At 40.4% G+C, this 23,598-nt stretch overlaps 2 protein-coding genes across 2 annotated transcripts; one reads left to right on the top strand and one right to left on the bottom strand.

The window, feature by feature from the left end:
- Positions 1-4: 4 nt before the first annotated feature.
- LOC108118638 (uncharacterized) lies at positions 5-19,607 on the bottom strand. Its single transcript, XM_017231416.3, has 2 exons — positions 18,627-19,607; positions 5-6,177 (listed from the first exon to the last, which is right to left on the bottom strand). Exon 2 carries the CDS (start codon positions 6,167-6,169, stop codon positions 1,682-1,684), a length of 4,488 nt encoding a protein of 1,495 aa, XP_017086905.2. The 5' UTR covers positions 6,170-6,177; positions 18,627-19,607; the 3' UTR covers positions 5-1,681.
- A 1,150-nt stretch (positions 19,608-20,757) lies between these two features.
- MED15 (mediator complex subunit 15) lies at positions 20,758-23,598 on the top strand. The gene is made up of 6 exons (XM_017231418.3): positions 20,758-20,919; positions 20,980-21,007; positions 21,066-21,797; positions 21,861-22,593; positions 22,678-22,820; positions 22,885-23,598. The coding sequence occupies exons 1-6, from the start codon at positions 20,867-20,869 to the stop codon at positions 23,452-23,454; spliced, it is 2,259 nt and encodes a 752-aa protein (XP_017086907.2). The 5' UTR covers positions 20,758-20,866; the 3' UTR covers positions 23,455-23,598.

Raw genomic sequence — 23,598 nt, 5'->3', positions numbered from 1 at the left:
GCAATTAACATTTACATAAAACATTTATTTATATACTCTTTTTTTAGGATTTCGTATATCATTTTGTATGTTTGTTGTTTTTTGTATTTTTGGTTGTTTTCTTTAAAGACACTCACATTGATAAAGTCACAAATCTTAGGGCTAAGTTACTAGTAGTACATCGAAAACCGTTTTTATTTGATATACAATTTATATAGCTAGGATATATAGCAGGATGTGGAATGGTGGTGGAGTGGTGGAGGTGAAGTGGCATTTATTTACACGTTTCGTATTAATAAATATTATTGTTATCGCTAAACACTATTGTATATATAAAACTACATTTAGTGGGCTAGCTCTTGCTGTTTGTACTAAAATTAAGCGTATGATTTAGTTTTCAAAAAATCGTTTACAAACAAAGAGCGTACTAGTACATTCAGAAGATTAGACATTAGTTGTGTATATATTTTAATATTATTATTTTTGATTTTTCTAAACTCATTTGGTCCTTTGGAATGTGTTAGAGATAGGGTGTGTGTGTGTAAAGACATCTAGGTGGTCTCGATTATAAGATAAGATTACTTCAAGTTTCTGGTTTTAATTCAATCGGCAACGATGTGCCCTTGAATAGTATTCCGCATCCGCATTTCGCAAGAGTCTAGCGTTGAAAATTCTTGGGGAGGGGAAACCAAAACCAATTCGGTTAGCTGCCGGATTGGAAACGCTCTATAAACAAAAGGCCTCAGATTTCCAGTAGACTGTACTTATGGACCGACCTTATGCAATGGAACCAATGGTGGGGTGGGCGAGACTTAAAGCTCTACTAACAAAAATTTCTCTAGGAACCTATATTGCACTAAACTAAAGAAAACAAAACAAAGTCTTCGTCTACTAACAGATCAAATTTTTTTAACAAATTAATTAAATATTTTCTTTCCTTTTAATTTTTGGTCTAAGCTGCATTTTTTTTTTGGTGGCAAAATGTAAATAAAATATTAAAGTAAAGTATATTAGATGAAGCTATTGGGGGTCATTCTGGCTGGAGGTTGACACGCAAGCTTCGATATAAGTATTTACCGCGAATGTATCTCAATCAGAGGTCTGACCTTTGGCGGAAAGCGTTTTAAAATTGCCCGACTCGCCCGAGCGACTAAAACGCTGATACATTAGCCGATAAAGTATGTGCTCGCATATATCTCGTTAATTGCACGCGAGTTGGAGTTCCTCCCAAAATTGACCCAACCTGGCCAACAAAACCAACAAAAAAAAAACCCCATTTATAACTCTGCTTACTCAGGCTTAAAACCCATCGAGATTCGAATTCGCGCATTCCAGATAAGCACGACACTTTCCATGTAAAATATTGCACAGATATCTAAAAAATATATATAAATATTCTCATATGATGTATGGTATACTAAGTGTAAACTTTAAAGTATCGTTTAAAAATTTTTTAAAAATTATGATTTCCCTAAAACATCAACTAGTTGTAGTTTATATGTATGTTAGTTATATTATTATATTCCGTTTCCTAAAACAAATCCAAATATTAGAAAAAAAGTCTTGAGATTCTGTAGTTAAAGTGTGTCGTAAAAATCATTTCTACGTGGATGTGATTTACGGTTTAGGCACGCCTCTTAATGATCCTGTCCAGGTAATCCAGACCAGAAATATCTTTGGTTGAAGCTGTAGATGGACACTCCTATTTGGACCGCCTTCGTCGCGAAGGACGTGCCCTTTGGCGCCGGTACTTCCTCAGCACCCGATTGGCATGGTAGTAGCGACTGACACGGCTCTGGACATACTTGCCGTGAAGATATTTGAGCAACTGGCGGTGATTCCGTTGCGGATCCCGCTTCTCATCCTCATCCGCCTCCGGGTGGACGATCTCCTCGTGGTGGATCAGCGGCGTGTCGAATTCCGGCTGGGGTTCTGCCAGCAGCTGGATTAGCTGCAGGGTGTTTACCTGCTCCTCCTCTTCGGGGTTGACCTGGACGAGATTCAATTGCTCAGGGCCGGGCATCTCTTGGTCCTCGTCGCCGCTGGTCACCACGCCCAGGATATTCTCGTTCATGTCGCACTGCACCACATAGAGATCGCTGCTGGAGTCAAAGATCTCGGCCAGATTGATGAGCAGGACATCTTGCCCATTGGGATTGGGCTCATCGCCCTCATCACCGTCTTCCTTGCCCTCGAAATCCTCCGGGTCGGAGGCCACTCCAATCTGCTGATACATCTCCGCCAGCGCCTCCTCCACGCTCAGTTCTCGATGAGCGGGCTCTTTCACTTGCGGAGATCCTTGGGATCCTCCGTCTCGACTTACGACTAACTCTCTGGCTTTTAAGGAACTATTTAAGGCAATCTTACTAAGGTCACTTAGCTTCGGTACTCGGGCGCCGGCGGAGCAGATCGAAGCGACCTCCTCGCCATCGCTCTCCAAGATCTGCTTCAGCTTGGCAATATCGTGGTTGGAGACCTCCTCGGGTTCGGTTCCCGACACTGATGGTGACTCCTTTTCCGTTGTATCCATGGGCAAGGTCTCTACTTTGGGCTCGTCTTTTTGGGACTGGGAGAGCTCCTTCTCCAGGGCGGCTAGCTCGTTGAAATCGCTCTCCTCCCCGGCCACTGAGCTTCCCGAGCTGCTGCTGCTACTAGAGCTACTGCTGCTGCTCGAGGAGGCTTCTCCGTCCTGGCTACTCGAACTAGAGGAGTCTTCATTGTCGGAACTGGAGCTGCTCGAGCTAGAGCTCGACGATGACGACGAGGATGAGGAGAGGACTATGCTGGTCAGGGTCTTGGCTGGCTCTGCAGGCTGGCTGCGTGCGTCCTGGTTTCTCAACCAGGCCTTGACTTGCTCATCCTTGGGAACCACTGCAGGCTCAGGGGGCTTCTCCGCTTCTGTCATATCCTCCTCATCTGCTCGTAGCTTGATCTTCGGCGATAAATTCGTGTTCTCCATATCATCGAATCCTCTGAAGAGAGCCTGCTGCTCCACAGACTTTGGCGGCTCATCCAAGTGCACTTCATGCTGCACCGCATCAGTCTGGTCCCTGTAGCTGTGGACACTTTTGATGACAGTTTCTCGGTTCGCTCTGGTGACCAGACTACTCCTGAATTCCGAGGAGTTCAGTGCCGAGACACTCAGCCCCTTGAGGCTCTGGGGATTATGGACTCCAGCTGCCGGCCCAGACTCGTACTTCTTCATCAGGCGCTTTCTGAGAGGCAATCGGCGTTCCTTGTTCCTCGTCAACTGTTTCTTTGTGAGGATTGCCCGGAGTTCTCTCGTCCTGCTCGAGGCATACCGCTTCCTCAATCTCTTCAAGGACTTGAAGTAGTGCACATACTTGATCCTTGGACTCTCGAACTCCAGGATCTGCAGCATCTTGATGCGATTGCGTCGCTTTTTGGCGAGTAACTTTTTAGGTGAAAGGGAGGCCACTTGTGTGGTTTTCTTGGCTTCCCCCACCTGTTGCTCCTTCTCCAGATTCTCCTGTCCAGGCTCTGTGATTCTCCGCTTTCTCTTGTAGAACTTGAATCGCTTGGGATTCTCCCGATCCTGGGCATCAGCCCCTTCGATTTCCCTATCCGATCCATCGATTTTGTGTATGAAGGTCTCGTACTCCTTGGCAAAGTTGGATTCGTTAGAGTTGGAACTGTTGTTCTGGTCAAAGTCGAGCGTTGTGGGAGGATTGGGGAACGCTTCGTTGTTGCTTAGAATAGGACTTGGCATCGACAGAGAAGGCAGCGACGGTTCCACCACAAGAGGAGCTGCAGCCTCGGGCTGGCGCAGGATCTCGGCCAGAGCGTCGCTACTGCTGTCGTGGACAGGCTGCTCGGAGACACTGGTCTTGAGACGCAGCTCATCCAACTCCTTCTCCACATCGAAGCTGCCAAAGGAGTCCTCCACGGGGACACTGGCCTTGCCAATGTCGATGATTATGTCCGGCAGATTGATACCCTGGTGATCCACGGCCACGGCTGTGGCTTGGGGCCCGGTCGGCGGCAGAGATTCGTACATGAAGTTCTGGTTGCTGGGAACTGTGGGAGCCACCACGGCCACGGCTGGGGCCTCCACCAGCTCAGCGACGACGGCAGTGGCCTCGTCCTCGTCGTCCACCTTCCAGGTGGAGAGGAAGTCCCGAATGTTGTTGGACTGGGCATTCGAGGATCCCTTTGTGGCCTCGACATTAAAGCTCGCACTGGCATGGAGGTTATATCCCACGTAGTTGTCCACCACATGACTGTCCATGGGATTGGTGATAGGCCCACCCAGTGGCACTCCATTGCCTGACGTCTGACCCAAATAACAGGGATTGGCCGCCGCCATGGTCGAGTTGGAGGCCACCATGGCAGATCTCTTTCGGTAATCCGGCGGATAGGGCTGCGATCGCAGCGTCTGCTGTGGTGGCATCTGCGGCGGCCCGTAGCTGTCCAGGCTGTTGAGATTGAGATCGTTGTAGTAGCCTCCGGCGCTGCCCGGGTCCATGCTCATGCCCATGCCCATGCTCATTCCCAGACTCAAGCTCGCTGGCACGTATCTTTGGCTGCTTATGCTATTCGATGACCCTGCTCCGGGCAAGGCCTGCGGATTGTAGCCATAGCCGAGCTGTGTAGGATTCGTGTCGTAGGGGGAACCGTGGCCCACGTACATTTCCGTCGGATGCTTGAGCTTCATGGGCGGCGGAGCGGTAGTGCCACCACTGCCCACAGGGTACTGCGGCTGGGTTTGGGGCGGGCCACTGCCGGGTGTGGCATAACCGTAGCCATTGCTTCTCGGATAGTAGCAGCTCTGCTGGGTCATCGGATAGGCCTGGACGCAGCAGTTCTGTCGGGGATTGGGGGTGGGCGGTGGGTTCTCAGCCCCGGACCACAGATTCCTCCCGGCGTAGGGTTGGGTAATCGCGGTGCCCGCATAGGGATTGCTGGGGTAGCCCGTCACTCCTGAACTCCCATACTTGTCATACTTCGTGGAGGTGTAGAACATATCACTCGGAGCAGCAGCCGTGGGCCCGTGTCCGTGACTAGAACCTGGTGCCGGCCCGGGATGCGTGTGATGGTACGAGCTATTGGCCACCGGCGGTACTGGCGCCAAAGATCTGCAGTTCGGCGTGTTGTAGTCCATGGCCCAGTTGCCGGTTTTCCTGAACGCCGTATCCGCCGCCAATTCCGGCGTAGTGTACATGGGGAGTCCGCCATTCGGTGAGTACATGGACACTGGCATTCCGTATTTGTCGTAGTACTGCGCTGAGGTTGTCCCCGCCAGGTTGTTGGTCATTGATCCGGAATTGCCTCCAGCTCCTCCGCCGTAAAGCGCCGTCGAGGGCATTCCCTGGTAGCTTCTGCTTGGCTTGATGGCCGCATAGTTGGCCTCCAGCTGGGTGAGCTGCCCGGAGGGCGGTTGCTGTTGGGGTTGCTGCTGGGGCTGCTGTACCATCTGCACCGATTGCTTCTGGCTACCCAGGTGCCCGTACAGCTGGCCAGCAGAAGGACCTGGAACCGTAGACGTTGCTTGGCTGCCCGGCATCATTATCGACGGCAGTTGCGTTTGAGGCGAAGCCTGGGCGGGCATTTTGTATTTCGTGTACGGATCGTACATGGAACTCGATTGTGACATGTAGCCTCCAGTGCCGCTCATTCCGCCGGACAGTGGTTGGGCGTAGAAAGGCGTGGCCGTGGCCTGGGGCTTTGCTCCCGCCGCACTTCCTCCGATAGTGTTGCCCATGTACTTGGCTCCCGAGCTGGACGCCAACTTCTCATAGCGACTTCCACTCACGGCATACGAGTTACCGGACAGCTGTTGCCCCAAGCCACCGCTAGGTGGCGCACTGTAGGCATTATAGGACGGAGCCGAATAGTTGTAAGCCGGATCCAGGGGCATGGAACTGCCATACCCGTAGTTCTGGTGATAAAAGTGACCCGGATTCTGTTGCTGCTGCTGTTGCTGGCGCTGCTGGGCATCCAGCGAGGTCAGGGCTTCGCTGTAAAACGGTGCCACCGTGGCTATCGTGGCCATGGGCATCGATGTGGGCGACGCCTCGTAGTGACCGGCGCCGGTGGGCGTGGTCGTGGCACTGCCATAGCCGCTGCTGCTACTACTGCTTCCCGGGCCGGAACTGGAACCGGAAACCGAGCCAGATCCGGGTGCACCCACGGAGATGGCCATGGTGGCCGTGTCCATGGCCGCTTGCATTTTTCTGCCTGAAATGGACAAATTGTTAAGGAATTAGTTTAAGGTATTTATGGACTTGGTAAGGAGTATTATTTTTAACTTTTATGAGTACCTTAAAGGGCACAGTATCATTTTTAGACCAAGCCTTATATAAAAACATACAAAAATAGAGGGGCCAGTGGTTGGAGACTCACAGTTTTAAAGGAAATTAGGCCAATCAATCAATTATGTCAGAATACGATATGAGAAAGCGTCTATCTATGGAAAAAATTCCATGGGAGGTAGTCCTCTCTAAGATATCTAAAATATCAGCTTTTAAAAACCTTAAAAGGTATACCAATATTTTTAATAATTATTTTGGTTTGAAATAGGAACAACTCAATTTTATGTTTAAAACGTAAGCAATTAAAGAAAATACCTTGATAATTTATTAAAAGCCCAATATGCTTCTTGTAAGTACTTAATGAGTATACAAACATGGTTAAATATTCCCTTTTGTTGTTAAAAATTCTCCACCCCTCACATACCACCCAACTATATACGTCAAGGTTATTCCCAACCTTCATCCCGTGCATTTCTTTTTGAGGACTTCCGTTCTGTTCACTTGGCAGCATTTTCAAATTGCATTCACAATTGTTGGAAGGCCCCTCCTGTCCCCCAACCATATCCAACCTGTCTGCACTTTCCCAGTAAGCCCCGCAGTACCGCCAACAGGAAAAAGCAATTATTCCCTGGCATTTAAATGAAAAATGGAAAGCCCCGCCACATACCTACAAGCATATATACAAACATACTCGTACACCCTCGCCACAATTTCGCTTTTGTTGGTCATTAAATGTGGTCTTCAGCGGCACGCAGGTCCTTCGTAGTCCTGGCAAGTGTGTCAGTGGGGTTTTTGATGTCTAAATGCAGTCGGTGGAGGGGCTGGGGGAGTGTGGATCATTGGGCGATAAGGGGTTGGAAAAACTTATACAGAGAAAACAATTATGAAATAAACTTCAAAAAAATATATTACCATTTACTAAAGTTTTATGAAAGTCTTTAAAGAAAACACTTTGACTTTTTGTTTTTTTTTTAGAGAATTCTTTTCAAAACATTACTTTTATTTTCTTTAGAAACTTTTTTTTTATTTATTCCTGTACACCGTCGAGTACAAAATGAGAGCCGCGCTTCGACGTTGTGAAATGGAAATGTGGAATGTTCATGAAATATTAATGATTGACCCCCCGCACCAATACACCCAGCCGGGATGGACAATGCAAAGAGCAACAACCACAAACACAAATAAAAAAAACAATCCAACCCCCCCATCTACGCCCATTCAATGTCAACGCCCACCGCAAAGTGGGACAACACACTGGAAAAAACCAATAATTACGAGAAGCCAACAGACGACGGACAGGTGTACAGCTCACCCTCAATACTTAACACAGAAAGATGCCTTCAGTGAAGGAGCTTCGTGTTAATACTAAACAGATCAGCAATCGATCCGGATTTGAAACTGTTCTGGTTCTGTGTTCTATTTTCAAGAAATTCCAAGACATTAAGAACTTGTTCATTTGTTAGTCAATTGATAAGGTGGTATATTTAAAGCAGAGGTTTCTGAACTTTAATCTTGTGTCGAGATTAAAAATTTAATAAATAAATGGAATAAATGGAATACTAGCAAGACTTCAACTTCAAATTCTTGCAAATCAAGATTGTAAATGTTTATAACATATTTATTGACATATTTTCTTGTATTTATTCCAAGAATCAGTTATTCTTAAAAAATGTATCCGAAATAAAAAATACAAAAAATAAAAATATTTTTATGCCGTTCAGGGATCGAACCGGTTACGCATGCTCAACCGCTTAGCTGACTCGGTCACACTAGCTTTGGTCTTAAAAGAGACCCTGAGAGATAGTGTTGCCAAAAAGACACAGCAACACTTTCGCGCCAATTTTTGTTGAGCTTCCTAATAGTTGATTTTGGCTCTCGTCGTAGGAGGTTGTGTAGATTTGGAGTGGCATTGAAACGACGGCGGAGAAAACAAAATAATTTTATATTTTTTTTAGAACTTTGGTTATTGTAATAAGCCGATCTCTATCTACCAACTATCACCTCTCTCTAAACTCCATCGTCTTAAATTAAGAAAATTTACAACGGCGCATAAGTTAATAAAAATATAAACAAGAAATAAATTATAAAGAAAAACAAAATTTTCAACCATACCCTTCTTAGCTTTAATACGCTGATCAAAGTATCCTGGTGGTGGTAGGTCCATCCAAAGTCCATTGACGACCACCTGCGATGACCAAGGACAGGACCAGCCATAGGGACAACTGTTGTCCGGCGGCAGCCACATAATTCACGGCCAGAAAAAAATGAAAATAAGTAAAGCGAAGTGAAAGGACGCTGGTCACGAAATAAAATTAAAATGAAACAAGCGAAGCTCACAATGTCCGGCGAGTGTCTGGCTGGAATTCATTATAATAATTCACTTTTGGCTCTGAAGCAAAAATTATTGATGAGCCGGGCTATTCGACCGTTAATCGGTAGTATAATCGGAAATATTGCATCTTCGATTTTTGGGGCTTTTAGTCTAATTACGCGTGAAGCGACCAGCCGGAATAAATGAGAGATCATAGAGATCGAAAACTTTTCATGGGCACAAGCTGACGAAGAATCCATTGAAAATTAGAAACTATATAAATACCATAAAAACCAAGAGTTTCTATAAAGGATTCAAAGTCCAGAAATTCATGGCAACTTTTCATGGGCACAAGCTGACGAAGAATCCATTGAAAATTAAAGACTATATAAATACCATAAAAACGCAGAGTTTCTATAAAGGATTCAAAGCCCAGCATTTTCAAAGGATTCTAATCGGACCAGCCGGAATAAATGAGAGATCACAGAGATCGCCAACTTTTCATGGGCACAAGCTGACGAAGAATCCATTGAAAATTAAAGACTATATAAATACCATAAAAACCCAGAGTTTCTATAAAGGATTTAAAGCCCAGCATTTTCAAAGCGACCAGACAGAATAAATGAGAGATCGCCAACTTTTCATGGGCACAAGCTGACGAAGAAACCATTGAAAATAAAAAACTATATAAATACCATAACAAAAATTTTGGTTGACAAAAAATAATGGTCAAGATAAATAAAAAGGAAACGCTGAGTTTCTATAAAGGATTCAGCCCAGCATTTTCAAAGCGACCAGACAGAATAAATGAGAGATCAAAGAGATCGCAAATTTTTCATGGGCACAATTCCATTGAACCCACATATATAAATACCATAAAAAAAAATTGTTTAAAAAAATAAAAAATAATGGTCATCTGGATATATAAATCAAAAAATTTAAGTTGTTTAAAAAAATACCAGTTGTATAAAAACACAGGAAGCTATTGAGATAAGCCGCAGGGAAATTTATAAGAATTTATTGGTAATAAAAATAAAATTATAACTGACGAAAAATCATTTTCAAATGAATAATTTGACCTTACTGGTCGGAGTCCATGAAGGCTTCAGCTTCGCATATTTTTGACTTTGTCTTAGAAGCCATAGGAAATGGAAAATAAAAACTAAAACCAAAGTCAAAAAATAAAAATAATCAGATACAAAAAAACCAATTCAAGCGTTGTTCGCAAGGATTATTCCCAGGAATTTTTCATCATTTCGTCGCACCTTAATGCATCAAAAAAGGCTCAAAATAATTTTCATAATATTAAAAACTGAATGAAGCAGCCAAGGTGAAGAGCTTAGAATGAAGCAGCCAAGAATAAAAAGCTCACAATTAAGAAAATGAATAAAAAATCAAACAAGGAAAGCACATCTCAAGATGTTTTCGGTTGGAAAGGTCGACTCCAACTGAATGTATTCGGTGCGTCTTTCTAATTGATAAAAACTGAAACCGAAGTCAAGAAATAAAAATAAAAGCAATCAGATAAAAAAAAAATATATTTAAGCGTTGGTCGCAAGGATTATTCCCAAGAATTGTATGTATTTTTTTATTTATTAAATGAAATGAAATATAAGAAGTTGAATATATAAAAAAAAAAAAGTAAATAAGACCCGTCCGGAGATCTAAGTTTTTCTGATAGATCCATTATACATGGAAAATAAAAAATAAAACTGACAAAAAATCATGGCAAAACCGACAAGTGAAAAATCACTATACCATTGGCGTTTTTTGTAATAAAAGACATAGGCAATGGAAAATAAATAATAAAACCAAAGTCAAAAAATAAAAGCAATCAGATAAAAAAAATATATTTAAGCGTTGGTCGCAAGGATTATTCTCAAGAATTGTATATATTTTTTTATTTATTAAATGAAATGAATTGCTTCCCAATCCTCTTATGAAATTCTTATGAAATATAAGAAGTTGAATATATAAAAAAAAAATAAGTAAATAAGACCCCTCCGGAGATCTAAGTTTTTCTGATAGATCCATTGTAGATAGAAATAAAATTTATTTAATAAAAATATAAATAAAACTGAGGAAAAATCATTTTCATTTTTCATTTCACTGGTCGGTGTCTCAACAGCAAAATAAATCCAAAATGTTGGCGTTATTTATATTCGAAGATCTCCGAATAAAATAAAACATAATACAACCAATTCAAGTTCTGGTCCCAAGGATTAGGAAGGAACTCCATCAAAGTATTGCTCAAAAAATTAAAAAAATAATCAGATACAATAAAACCAATTTAAACGTTGGTCGCAAGGATTATTCCCAAGAATTTTATAATTTTTTTTATTTATTAAATAAAATAAAATATAAAATGTTGAATATATAAAAAAAAATAAGTAAATAAGACCCCTCCGGAGATCTAAGTTTTTCTGATAGATCCATTGTAGATAGAAATAAAATTTATTTAATAAATATATAAATAAAACTGAGGAAAAATCATTTTCATTTTTCATTTCACTGGTCGGTGTCTCAACAGCGAAATAAATCCAAAATGTTGGCGTTATTTATATTCGAAGATCTCCGAATAAAATAAAACATAATACAACCAATTCAAGTTCTGGTCCCAAGGATTAGGAAGGAACTCCACCAAAGTATTGCTCAAAAAATTAAAAAAATAATCAGATACAATATAACCAATTTAAACGTTGGTCGCAAGGATTATTCCCAAGAATTTTATAATTTTTTTTATTTATTAAATAAAATAAAATATAAAATGTTGAATATATAAAAAAAAATAAGTAAATAAGACCACTCCGGAGATCTAAGTTTTTCTGATAGATCCATTGTAGATAGAAATAAGAATTTATTTAATGAAAATATAAATAAAACTGACGAAAAATCATTTTCAAATCATTTTAATTTTTCATTTCACTGGTCGGTGTCTCAACAGCGAAATGAATCAAAAATGTTGGCGTTATTTATATTCGAAGATCTCCGAATAAAATAAAACATAATACAACCAATTCAAGTTCTGGTCCCAAGGATTAGGAAGGAACTCCACCAAAGTATTGCTCAAAAAATTAAAAAAATAATCAGATACAATATAACCAATTTAAACGTTGGTCGCAAGGATTATTCCCAAGAATTTTATAATTTTTTTTATTTATTAAATAAAATAAAATATAAAATGTTGAATATATAAAAAAAAATAAGTAAATAAGACCACTCCGGAGATCTAAGTTTTTCTGATAGATCCATTGTAGATAGAAATAAGAATTTATTTAATGAAAATATAAATAAAACTGACGAAAAATCATTTTCATTTCACTGGTCGGTGTCTCAACAGCGAAATAAATCCAAAATGTTGGCGTTATTTATATTCGAAGATACAACATAAATACATACAATACTACATAATACGACCAATTCAAGTTCTGGTCCCAAGGATTAGGAAGGAATTCCACCAAAGTATTGCTCAAAAAATTAAAAAAATAATCAGATACAATATAACCAATTTAAACGTTGGTCGCAAGGATTATTCCCAAGAATTTTATAATTTTTTTTATTTATTAAATAAAAATATAAAATATTGAATATATAAAAAAAAATAAGTAAATAAGACCACTCCGGAGATCTAAGTTTTTCTGATAGATCCATTGTAGATAGAAATAAGAATTTATTTAATGAAAATATAAATAAAACTGACGAAAAATCATTTTCAAATCATTTTAATTTTTCATTTCACTGGTCGGTGTCTCAACAGCGAAATGAATCAAAAATGTTGACGTTATTTGTATTTAAAGATGTCCGAATGAAATACAACATAATACGACCAATTCAAGTTCTGGTCCCAAGGATTGGAAAGCAATTGCTCAGAACCAAAGCATTGCTCAAAAAATTAAAAAAAAAAAAAATCAGATACAATAAAACCAATTTAAGCGTTGGTCGCAAGGATTATTCCCAAGAATTTTTTTTATTTATAAATAAAAATAAATGAGAACCGCAAGTCGTATTTATAAGAAACCAAAGCTCTCAGAGCTCTCAAAGCCCTCAAAGGAGATCCAAGTTTTTCTAACAAAAGAATTTCACAAAAAAAAATAGTACAAAAAAATTAACATAAAGAAGAAAATTGACAAGATCCAGCATTAGAGCTGGAGAAAACATCGACGATGTATCGATACATCGATGTTTTCTGAAACTCGAGAAACATCGAAGTTTTCAAACATCGATGTTCGATGTTTCCTCTTTACTCATCACTTCTTGGCTGGTATTTGGTAAGTGCACCAAAAATTATTATCAATTAAATGAAATAAACTTAACAATAAAATTGTTAAGTAATAAACAATAAAAGACTAATCTATAATTAGTCATAAAAAATGACTGGATTTAAATTAATTTTAATTTTATTTTTTCGCTTTTTTTTTTTTTATTTGTTTTAGATTTTTTTTTTAGAACTTGTAGCTGCTTTATATTTTTGTTTCAATTGTTTTTTCATTTTAAGTTTTGTGTTCTATGAAAGACTAGCTTTAAGTTTCATTTTTAATACAAGAGTAGTATTTAAGAGCCATTTTGAATTTTGAAATATTATTAAACTATGGATCTTACACAAAGCGTAATTTTTTATAAATATATTACACTTTTTATTCATTTATTTTTAATAAATAAATATATTTTAATATAATATGGTGTGGTAAATTTTTTTAAGTGCACCCTAAGAAAGTTCGATGTATCGCGATACATCGATGTTTTTTTCTGAAAAACATCGAAACATCGATGTAGGTGAACATCGATGATTTTCCAGCTCTATCCAGCATCCACCACCAACTCCTCAAAGAGAAGCGATAGCTCAAAATAATATTTATAAAAATAAAAAAAAAAGGAAATAAGAACCCAAAATAGGTTAAGAATAAAAATAAATACAAAAAAAATAAAAAAGGAAATCAGAACCCAAGATGTTCCCGGTTGGAGAGGTCGACTCCAACTGAATGTATTCGGTGCGTCGATCAAATAGCCAAAAAAAAATGTGCCCATAGTCGAAATCGTCAAAAAATGATTACCAAATTCCAAGCCCACTAAGCTTTATGGTTTTTAAGTTCATCTGGCCACATTTTTAATGAAATTCTTACCAAAAATGACCGGAATTACGCTGCCATATGTTGCGAATAAGAAAAAGGCGGGCTAACACATTCACACACAGCAAAGACCCATTCACACGCTTCGGCGTTTCTGTATTTATTTGTTGTTTTTGGCGTTGTTGTTGTTTTATTTCAATTTGTATTTGTTAGAGGGATTCCCTCACACTGGGGTGCCTTTGTTTTAATTATGAAACTTTGAGGACTGCAGTTATTTTAACGAGAAGGAGGCGTGACAGCGCGTGCGACGTTCCAGCAAAAACTTTTTCATCTGTTGAGGCTGCTCTGCTGCGGAGGAATGCGGCGACGCCGAAGCTGACATTGACTGAGACGCCGGCCGCGCAGCCTGCGCCGACGCAGACACAGACGCCAAAAAGGAAAAGCCAGCAAGGAAAAGGCTAGGAAAAGCCCGAGAAGAAGCCAAGAGAAAAGTCGACAGAGACGGACAATGGCAGTCAATAAATAGGCGAGTCTATGGTTGTGTGAGTCTTTTGAGAATTTTCCTATAAGTGCATGTATGTATGTAAGTGTGGGTGAGTGTGTGTGTCTGTTGTTGTTGTGCTTGGGAAAACAAGTGGTTGCCGTGGTGAGAAGAAAATGGGCACAAAAATAGAGCGAAAGGATTTTGGCGGCATATGGAAAAGCGACTGCAATGTCACCCTTTTCTTTCTATTTTTGTATCTTTTTTAATTATAATGTTAATTATTTTATTAAATCAGGTCTTATAAGTCGAGAAAATAGCGAATAATGTCCTTTTTTTCTAGCTTTTTTAGTAAATACTATTGCTACTGGGTTTAAGTTCCATAAATGGAACTCTAATAGTCATAGATTTTCAATTTCCTTTAGAGGGTCGTGGCTATTTTCAAAATATAATTAAACATATCACCCCTCTATATATTCCAATGCCTTGTATTTGCTTTCTTTTGATAAATAATAAATAGTTTGGCCCTCTTAGTAGTGTTCTAGTTACCGGTATACCCCAATCATAGAGACCAATTAAAGGGACTGGCAGTGCAGCCGCTCCCGAAGCATTTTCCGGACATGTGACAGGTCTAGTTCCCACATTACACATCACTCCCCCCTGCCCATCCCGTATTTCCCACTCTCCCACATATAAGCCCTCATATATCCTTCATATCCTGGCTGAAATGCTGGGCTATTTCGAGTCCTGAAAGGGGCGGAAATGAAGCCGCCGCTCATAAGCAAACATGACAGCTCCATGCTCCCATTAGCGTTCGAGCTGTTTTGCCACTCTTTTTTTATTTTTTTTACTTCTATTATTTTTCCCTTATTTTTCTCCTCAATTTCCCCCTTAAGTTGTAGTTTCTGGCTTTTCCTCAAACAACAACAATAACAAGATTGGTTTTTCGATGACGATGCGTGACAAATAGCAACAGTAACCGAAATGATTGGAAAAGTGCATCGAGTACCCAGTACGGTTATGGTAGTTGTTGTTGTTGGAGGTGACAGACCCTAGAAAACTCCAGAGCCTATGCGAGTGAGAGTTTGCTATTGCTTAAATAGGGCTAAACCATCGACCGCAAAAACAAATTAAGTAAATTCAGTAAACAAGCAAACGAGCTGCAACTACAAATCTGGCTTTTGTGGTTAAAGAATCGGTGAGCTGCACCGGAATAAAATAAAACAAATATTTAAATGTAAAAATAAGTGAGTTTAATTTAAACAAATTGAATTAGAGACCGTGACATGTTCACATTTTGTCACTCATTGAAAAAATCTTGCTTAAGCTATGCTTTTTATTTTTTTTTAATCTACAATCAAAGTATAAAAATTACTTTATGTTGAATTAGTTTAATTAAAGTGGGTATCTCCCTCTTCTCTATTTTTCTTGGTATCGAGATTTGGGAGAATATTTAACAAAAAAGTCGTTAAGTAAAGAAAAAAGCGAGGCAAAGCATGCTTTTCATCATTTTTGCATGATTTTCATCACTTTCCAGCTTGAAAAGAACCTTTTACATTCTATAAACTAATAAGTTATAATTACAGCTCGAAATTCTTCCTATTATCTTTTAAATCTCCACAAATAAGTTCTTATTCAATAAAAAAAAGCAAGGAAAAGCATGATTTTTTTGTAAGAGCTTAAATTCTAACTTTTTTAAATGTATTTCCAGTAAAAGTTAACAATTATCCTTAGTTTGTTTAAAAAAACTTAGAGAATATTTAGCCATAAAGTCCCCATTTAAATGAAAAAGCAAGCAAAAATCATGCTTTTTTATTTAAAGTGTATTGTAACTTTTGTTTATTGACTTTCTGGCTTGAAGTTATTTTTTTTTAAAAGCTTATACTAATAAATTATTATTAAAAAACAAACATATATTAGTTTGTTGGAAACAATTTTTTCTTTGTGCATCAGAAAAAAGAAGAAAATGAGAATTGAAATAAACAATGAGCAGCAAACGGCAAAAAAGCAGAATGCTAGAAAAAAAGCGACTAAAAAAAAGCAACAATAAAATAGGCGACAAACAGCAACAACGGCAATCATAAAGGCAACGCAATCAAATGATAATAAAAAGCAGCGACGGTGACGATTACGTCGACCGAGGCAGCGATGCCGGCAGCACCGTCACCGTCGCCGTCACTGTCACAGTCTTCTGGCTTCGCTTCGACGTTGAATATTTTGCATATGTACTACCTATATTATACCACTACCTAGTATACTACCCACTGTATATGCGTGCGGTGGAGTGGCTTCCAAAGGTGAAATGCGAAGAAAGAGCGTAGAAATGGGCGAAGAAAGACGACTACCTGGTGGGGTAGGTGAGCGACAGAAGAAGCTATAGCAATTCCCGATTCCACATTCAAATGCAAAACGAATTCAAGAAAATCGAACAACAGCTAGCAGATAGTAGTAGAAAACAAAAAAAAAAAAAACAAGAAACCTGGTGTCATCGTGTAAATACAAATAAGCAACTGCGGCGGAAATACTAGGAGCAGGCATAAGAATAGTTTATTTCGTTTGAAAAAGATCATAAAACTTAATGACGCTACCTGACACCAAAAGACACCAAATGCCAAACGCACTTTTCCTGTCTGCCGAGTGCAAAAATTAAACATCATAATTTTATTTAAACATCTATCTTATCGTCTTAACTCTTGACTAAACAAACGGTCTGTAGTTTGACACTGAACTTGCTAATGCATATTAAAAAAAAATAAAAAAAAGAGGCCAAGTTATTTGAACTTTAGTCTACAATTTAGTCTTTCATTCAAAAAAATTAAATATACGACAGGTGGAGTTCTGCTCTCGATTATTTCGTTTGTAAAAATATAATATGCTAATCAAGTTCTAATGTTTATCTTATCGGGAATGGGCATCAAAGTAAACAGCCCGGCATAGAGTTCGTTGCTATTTTATTTATCTAACTGGAAGTGGCGATTATTTTGACTAATGTTTTGTTATTATATCCAATGGCATGATATTCAGGTTGACAAAACCACATTAAGCTCCGTTGGATAAACAAACCAAATGAACTTTAAACAGGAGTGCTATTGGCGTGACCCCAAGTGTAGTAGACAAAATATTGATTGAAAATCAATAGGCTCGTCCGCTTGTCATTCATTCCCAACTATGATTGTCGGTGGGGAGGTGGGAGCTTGGAATTCAAAAGTGATGCGATCCAAGTGCCAGCCGGCAAACTCACTTCAATCGCCCAGAATACCACTCCGGGGTATATCGATGGTATATAAGCACTACATACACAGTCATTAGCATGCAAACACGTACATATGTGTGTCAGTAGTCTTGATGTTCGTGCGTGCGGCGTTGACAAGCTCGGCTTGATAATTTAAACACGTATCCCGGAGACTAGAGCTTCTGCTTTTTTTTTTTTAGCTTCTACTTTGGACCCCAACATCGCCCTCTGCTCCAGCACCCCCTAGAACCCGCCTACCCCATACCCTCACATGCCATAACGTATAGAGCAAAACAGACGTAAAAGGCAAAAAAAACACAAAAATGTCAACACACTTTTATTGTTGTTGATGTAATACCCTGGATAGGTAGGGTGGGAGGGAGTATATCAAGTACCTACATACGTCTCATGATCTACGGTTTAATAACTAACCACATGGTATTGGGGGAGGTACAATAAAACCCTATAATTTGTGGAAACTTTATAACTTTCTTTTTTAAAAATAGGGCTAGGTAGACCTGTAGAGATTTATTTTCCAAAAATAACACCTAATAATTAAATGACATGTGTTTTTAAAAGCCAATATTGCAAAAATTAAAAGCCCATAAGAGGAATTTCTGTTTACTTTCACTTCTGAACGAAATAAGTCCCCTTAAATAGGTAATTTTCTTAGAGAATGTTAAAAATTTTAGGAAAAAAACTTAAAAATGTATTCCATAAGAAAAAGACATGAGTTCTTAACTTCTAAAAATCCTAAAACTGTAAAATTTAAGAAAATCCCTACACATACATTTCAAACCAAATCCTTTTCAAAAAAATCCTTGCCTACTTTTTGGCTTCCTACTCTGAGCTGCTCCTAGAGGGTAACCTACGATCGAATCAATTTTAATTAATATTATTATTCTTTTTTGCTGTCTGTGTGGCGCTTTTTGGGGCTGCCGTTATCGTTGTCGTTGTAATCGACTTTGTTGTTATTGCTTTTGCCGCAAAACAAAAAAAATGCCAAAGAAGAGAATAAAGTAGAGCACCCAAGTCGGCGCCGTCGACGTTGGCAGAGACAGCGACAGTGGCAGCGACGTTGGCGGTATAAGCCGCACTCAGCGAATATGGGTGGGTACTATGAGGGGCGGGGGGGGCCTCACATTGTTAAGGGGGTGGTGCTGGGGCGAGAGGGGCAGCATATGCACTGAAGCAGCAAATAAACCACGTATTCATATACACACACACACGTACTCGACATACTTACACAGATATTTTACATACAAACACATACATACATACGTACCTCAAAAGTTTTTCGACATTTTGTTGCTATTTGAGCTGCTGTTGTTGTTGTAGTCGGTAGGTGGTAGTTGTAATTGTAGTTGTTTCTGTTGCACCTTCTGTCGCTGCTGCAGTCGCGGTCGACGTTGACTTCGCCGTCGCAGCTACTGCTCACTTAAACGTTCTTTTCGCTGTCTCTGCCGTTGTTATTGTTTGTTTTTGTTGTTATTTTTTTTTTTATTCGCCTTGTTTCGCTTGATTATTTTGTTTTTTGTTTTTTTTTTTTTATTTTTTTGTGATTTTTTGTTCTCCCCCCAGCATGTAACTTGTAATATAATTTAATAGTAAGTGATGTGCTTGCTTCTTGTTATACCATTATTGTTTTTGATGTTGTTGTAATTTACTTAATATTTGGCTACACACACACACACACAGAATCGTTGAAGGAGCATGGGGGGTGGCACAATTTTCCTTTTCACCTTCAAGGTAACACGCGTCGTATACGCGATATCTGCTGATAAAAAGCGACTTGTACTTGCACTTCTTCTTCTCTCGTTCAACACACACAATTTTTAAGTCTTTATTATTATTATTTCTTATGACTTTTATGTATAACTACCATATATATTTTGTTTTTTTTTCACGAATTAGATACGGGATATATAACCGAGGAACGTCAGCAAAAGCCGGCACGATATTAAAATCGCTCTATTTTCGAACTATCTTTACCAGCACACTTGTACAGGTGGCAGAAGCGAACAAAAAATTCAGAAAAAAATACAGAAAAAGGCCGCGCGTAAACTGCAGAGAACAGAAATTGTACAAGCGAATAGGTAGTGGTAGTAAATGTATGTACAAAAGTTAATAACAACGCAACAACTGAACAAAAAAATATTTAAACACAAAACACACGACGTCGCCGCGCCAGAACGTAATCGAAAATCGAAAACACGGTAATGCGATGCGACAGCCTAGAGCAGCACGTCCGTCCTCTTCGACGAGAAAAATGCGATTCCGACTTGGGAGCAACGGTAAAGCACACACGGCGGATGAGTGCTAATTGCGCTCAGCACGCGCCAGAGAGGCACACAGATAGATAGAGAGAGAAAGAAAGCTAAGGGAGAGTAACACAAATTCTTATATGTATTAATAAAAATAAACACCATTTATTTCAATATTTTACTCTTAAGATAATCAGATACAGTTTAAATCTTTAAGATACATTAAATCTTTAAGTATCTTTAAGATAAATAAGTTTCTTAGAAACCTATAAAGCTTCCATTATTTTTTGCCTGTGTAGTGCTCTCATTTTTGTTCTCTGGTGAAAAGCTTGAGTGTGTGTGTGAGTGAGTACGCAAGGGAGAGGGCGGAAGAGTGTCACACAGGTGGTTGGGCTGGTGGGGGGTTGCCCTGGCCTTTTTTATTGTTGGTGTTGTGTTGGTAAACAGTATTGGTCGCGTAAATGTTAAGAACCAAAACAATCAAAAGGGTGCTAATTGAAGACCATGCACCATATGTACCGTTAAGCAAAACTAGCCGATAGCGAGAAATTCTTTTAGGCGGTGATTTTTAAATGTGGTAATAAACAAATATTCAATTTATACACTTCATAAAGATTAAAAGTAAGCCTAAATCTTAAAAAAAGTTTAAAATAATAGCAAACTTAACAGAGATTTTGAAAACTCTTAACATAACAGGGTGTTCTCTTTTAAGCCGAATGTTAACTAGCGGTATTTTTCTACTGTAGCCAATTATTTATTAAAATATTGTAATATAAACACAAGAAATAGAGTTATATGGTTTATTTTGATGTTAGGATCCAATTAAGATGTCAACCTATAGTCTCATGTTAAGGTGGTCTCAGCAGAAGCAATAAAAAAGACCCCTCCACCGAATTCTTGATTAAAATCCAAACAATCAACAGGTTGTTGCTACCATGTGTACCATTGAAAAAAAATACTTGATACCGAGAATGTCTTTTGAATTCTTAAATTAAAAAATATAAAATTTATAATCTCTATAAAGTTTTAAAATTATTTCAGTACTTCATGTTTCAAGTTTAAAGAATTGAATTTAAATTTCTAACATTGTTAACATAACAGGGTGATCCTTTCAACTTTTAACACAATGTTAACTAGCGGTATTTTTGCCGCATCTCGGTGATGGTCACATTAATTTAGGGAAACTGTTGACAATCGCCGCAACTGAGTTATAATTTTCACTGAAATAAAACCCTTGGAAGTGGTTTAATTGTTATTCAAGATGACTGAGGATTGGCAAACTCAGAAGTTCCGGCAGAACGTGATCTCCAAGATGTAAGTAGAACTTAGAAAGCGAAGCCGGCTTGCCTCAACTAATTTTCTCCCATGTTGCAGCCACGAATTGTTGCCCCCAAATGCACAGGTAAATTACTATTTTTCCCTCAGTTGTACAGTTAAACTAATTCTATTTTTAATATCAGGATCAAACTAAAAATGCCAGCATGATGGAGAACCACATCTTCCGGAAATCGCGGACCAAGGACGAGTATCTGGGACTGGTGGCCAAGTTGTTTATGCACTACAAGGACATGTCAAGGAAGTCTCAGCAGCAGCAACAACAACAACAGCAACAGCAGCAACAACAAGGAGGCCCACCGCCCAATGCTGAAATGGGCGGTGGGCAGAACATGATGCAAGACCCATTAAATGCTTTGCAAAACTTGGCTAGCCAGGGTAATCGAAATCCCCAAATGATGCCCATGGGTGCTGGTGGGGCTCCTGTACCAGGTGGTCCTGGCACTGCTTCTAATCTGCTGCAATCCCTGAACCAACAACGTCCCGGGCAGCAGCAAATGCAACCTATGCCCAATATCCGCGGCCAAATGCCCGGAGGCGGGGCCCAACAGATGATGCAGGTCCAGCAGCAGATGCAAGGTGGCAACAATCCTGGTGTGATGAATGTAATGGGTGCTGGCGGGGCCCAGAATCAGGGCCAAATCGTGGGAAATACTGGACAACAGATGGGCGGCATGCCAAACCAAATGGTAGGTCCTGGTCCAAACAGTGGTCCCGCCGTTGGAGGAGCTGGTGGTGCAAATACTGCTCCAGGAGCTGCTGGACCGGTGCCAAATCAAATGCAAAACAATCCTATTAACGTGAACACTATGCAACCGATGCCGCCCATGCAACAGATCCAGCAGAACCAGATGACAGTAAGAATATATAGCAAAACTTGAATATTGAATCTTTACATAGTTTTGTTCTTCCTCCTTCAGATGGGCATGAATCCGATGATGCGCATGGGCCAGGGCAATGGGATGGGTGGACCGCAGGGAATGCCCGGTCAGGGAATGCAGGGCATGCCCCCCAACATGCAGCAGGCCCAGCACAATGTTGTTGGCGGCCCGGCGGGACAGCAGCAAGTGGGCGGTGCAGGTCTGCCGCCAAATGCCGTACAACAAGGTGGCATTAACCCCATGGGTGGCATGGGTGTGAATATGCCACCGAATCTACAGCAAAAGCCCAATATGGGAATGGGTCAGGGTGGTCAAATGTTCCCCGGAAATCGAGGCAGTGTCGGAGTTGGGGGTCAGCAGCCGGGCCAGCCGTTCATGAGGTCCAGCCCCTCGCCAGCGGACGCCCAACAGCTGCAGCAACAGCAGCAGCAGGCTCAGCTTCAGCAAATGCAGCAGCAACAACAACAACTGGGTGTCGGCAACCAAACGCCCACCCAACAGCCGCCCACACCGCAGATGCCAACTCCCCAGATGATACCCAGTCCGGCTCTGGTCCCACAGTCCAGTCCCCAGATGATGCAAATGCAAAATCCCCAACGCAACATTCGCCAGCAGTCGCCGAGTGCCTCGATCAACACACCCGGCCAAGTAACCGGGAATAGTCCGTTTAATCCCCAGGAGGAGGCCATGTACCGCGAAAAGTATAAACAACTTACCAAGTACATTGAACCGCTGAAGCGGATGCTGGCCAAGATCAGCAATGATGGAACAAGTGAGTACATTTTCACCTAAATAATTCCTTTATTTGTTTTTAGTTTATTTTTTAATACTGATACCATATTTTAAACAATTACAGATGTGGAAAAAATGACCAAAATGAGCAAGCTATTGGAGATCCTCTGCAATCCCACGCAGCGTGTGCCTCTGGAAACTCTGCTCAAATGCGAAAAGGCTCTGGAGAGAATGGATTTGATTTCGTATTCGGGTCAACAGTTTGGGGTATATACGATCTTCAACTCCTTTATAAATAGTATTTTCATCGAACATTTTATTTTCCGTCTAGAAATCCTCGAATCCACTGCTGGAGGTGATAAATACCACACTCCAAAGTCCTGTGGCGAATCATACACTGCATCGCACCTTCCGACCCACGTTGGAATTGCTCTTCGGCACGGATATAGCAGCTCCAGTGCCTGCGAAGCGATCCCGTGTCGAGGAGAAATCCTCGCCATTCGAGCAGGATGTGCCCCATGTGCTTCAGGGAGAGATAGCCCGTTTGGATACCAAGTTCAAGATTAAGCTGGATACCACCTCGCAGGTGAACAATAAGGCGATTCGTTTGATTTGCTGTTTGGACGACAAGCGGCTGCCAAGTGTGCCGCCCGTCAGTGTCAGTGTGCCGGAAGAGTATCCCTGGCAGGCGCCGGACTGTTCCCTAACGGAACAAGAGTACTCGGCTACTCCTTTCCTACAGACTGTACAACAAGCTCTTACCGCACGCATGTCCAAGCTGCCGAAGAACTATTCATTATCGCATCTGCTGGACACCTGGGAAATGGCTGTACGCCAGGCGTGCTCTCCGCACTCGAAGCCAAGGGATGTCTGTGAAATGACGACCTTGCTGGGCATGTAATTGCATATTTCGACATTCTTATTCACCCATACTCCAATCGTACATCTTTTAATAGGACACCCTCCAAACGAGAGGGTGCCCTGTAGAGTTAAGATAAATATCTCATATGTACTCTTATTTAAAATAAATGCAAAAAAAATTAAA

The sequence above is a fragment of the Drosophila bipectinata genome, chromosome 2L, assembly GCF_030179905.1.
Source record: "Drosophila bipectinata strain 14024-0381.07 chromosome 2L, DbipHiC1v2, whole genome shotgun sequence".
NCBI lineage: Eukaryota > Metazoa > Arthropoda > Insecta > Diptera > Drosophilidae > Drosophila > Drosophila bipectinata.
Note: the sequence above shows the minus strand (reverse complement) of the source record. Positions and strands in the feature narration are given on the sequence as shown.

Coding starts and splice junctions, on each gene's coding strand:
- MED15 (XM_017231418.3), top strand. CDS start 20,867: ATGACTGAGGATTGGCAAACTCAGAAGTTCCGGCAGAACGTGATCTCC. Junction 21,008..21,065: donor TGTTGCCCCCAAATGCACAG/GTAAATTACTAT, acceptor TTTTAATATCAG/GATCAAACTAAAAATGCCAG. Junction 22,821..22,884: donor ATTCGGGTCAACAGTTTGGG/GTATATACGATC, acceptor TTTTCCGTCTAG/AAATCCTCGAATCCACTGCT.
- LOC108118638 (XM_017231416.3), bottom strand. CDS start 6,169: ATGCAAGCGGCCATGGACACGGCCACCATGGCCATCTCCGTGGGTGCA.